The sequence below is a fragment of the Aplysia californica genome, unplaced genomic scaffold (assembly GCF_000002075.1).
Source record: "Aplysia californica isolate F4 #8 unplaced genomic scaffold, AplCal3.0 scaffold00174, whole genome shotgun sequence".
Lineage (NCBI taxonomy): Eukaryota > Metazoa > Mollusca > Gastropoda > Aplysiida > Aplysiidae > Aplysia > Aplysia californica.
The window spans coordinates 1048745-1050635 of NW_004797444.1; the positions used below are offsets into that span (position 1 = coordinate 1048745).

At 39.3% G+C, this 1891-nt stretch overlaps 1 protein-coding gene across 1 annotated transcript in view; it reads right to left on the minus strand.

Moving 5' to 3' along the window:
* The window catches only part of LOC101860095 (spectrin alpha chain, non-erythrocytic 1), a gene marked incomplete at its 3' end in the record, with an annotated part of 9747 nt that overhangs the window by 2889 nt on the left and 4967 nt on the right, over window positions 1-1891 (minus strand). The window contains 1 exon segment of the mRNA XM_013082432.1: window positions 1206-1301. Coding sequence (XP_012937886.1) covers window positions 1206-1301 — 96 coding nt within the window.

Here is a 1891-nt window from a genome sequence, read left to right on the forward strand (position 1 = left end):
AGTGAACGCACCTTTAGAATAGGACATGTAGAGTGAACACACCTTTAAAATAGGACATGTAAAGTGAACGCACCTTTAGAATAGGACGCGTAGAGTGAACGCACCTTTAGAATAGGACATGTAGAGTGAACGCACCTTTAGAATAGGACATGTAGAGTGAACACACCTTTAAAATAGGACATGTAAAGTGAACGCACCTTTAGAATAGGACGCGTAGAGTGAACGCACCTTTAGAATAGGACATGTAGAGTGAACGCACCTTTAGAATAGGACATGTAGAGTGAACACACCTTTAGAATAGGACATGTAGAGTGAACACACCTTTAGAATAGGACGTGTAGAGTGAACACACCTTTAGAATAGTTGTTGTGACATAGGCCTAAAGGACATATCACGTGACTGACACCTCACATTAGTGCTGTGCAATGATCGAGATGTTAATAGTCGATTACGATCGATTTTCAGAGTCAAAAAAATCGACGATCGATTAATCGAAAAAAATGGAGTTGTGAAAGGGTGGGAGGGACAGGGGCGCAAGCCATGCGGATGCAGGAATCGGAATCGCTGGGATTTTGGGGGGGCGGGTTTGTTGTATTTTGCTTTTTTTGTTTGCTGTTGTTGTTTTGTTGTTGTTTTTGGGGTTTTAAAAAAATCTTCAATTTATTTATTCATGATAGATCTAATAAAGTTTTTGTAAAACCTCATGTTATTTTAAGGTGAAACTAAGGTCAGTCATAAAATTATATTGTTTCAAATTTCAAATCATAAACATTACAAAGAATTGAAGATCAATACATAGACTCTAGATCTAGATCTAGTAAAGTTTTGGTAAAATCTCATATTATTTTAAGATGAAACTGAGGTCGTATAGTAAAAAAGTGCCACCATGATTGACATCGAACATGGCTCGAAAATCGATTTCAATCATGAGCATCGCGATAATTGACGATCAAATATCATAGTCGATTATGCACAGCACTACGTCACATGACTTCGGGCAAGTAACATCAACTCACCAAGAACTAGCAGAAGACGGGCAGGTGGGGCCCCACAACATCAACTACATCTAGATCTACTACCGCAAGATTCAAGACTGAACAAGTAAGTCATGACATAACAGTTACCTGGGCACTAGCATCAGCTACATCTAGATCTACTACCACAAGATTCAAGACTCAACAAGTAAGTCTTAACATAACAGTTACCTGGGCACTAGCCTCATCCTTGCCGTAGTCGTCACTGCACACTAGAGGCATCTTCTCCTTCATCCAGGACTCTGCCTCGTTAGCATCAGCGTAGTACTGGGGGAGACAAAGAGACAGTCATTATTGAAAAATACTTTACATCCCCTTCATCTTAAATTAGGCTATATTCAGACATGAACAGCTTCATTAGTATCATCACCGTAGTACTGGGGGAGACAAAGGGAAGGTCATTATTTTTTTTTTTTTTTTTTTTTTTTTGGTAAGTGTTTTACGGCGCTCACAACTGCATAAGGTCATATGAGCGCGCGGGACACATTAAACGTTTTCGGTTGGTAGGAAATTTTGAATTTTGCCCAGGTGGCAGGCGAAGTCTACTCTTATCGATTTTAGACCGCCAAGGGATCTTTAACGTGCGCAACTTGCACACACGACCTCCGAGAAGGTCATTATTGAAATATTACTTTACATCCTCTTCACCTTAAATTAGGCTATACCGGACATAGACAGCTTCATTAGTATCATCAGTGGGGTTAGAAATAGTGGGACTATTGGTAAAGCAATTACCTAGATCGATAACAACAACATTGATAAAGCAATTACCTGGATCGATAACAACAACATTGATAAAGCAATTACCTGGATCGATAACAACAACATTGATAAAGCAATTACCTGGATCGATAACA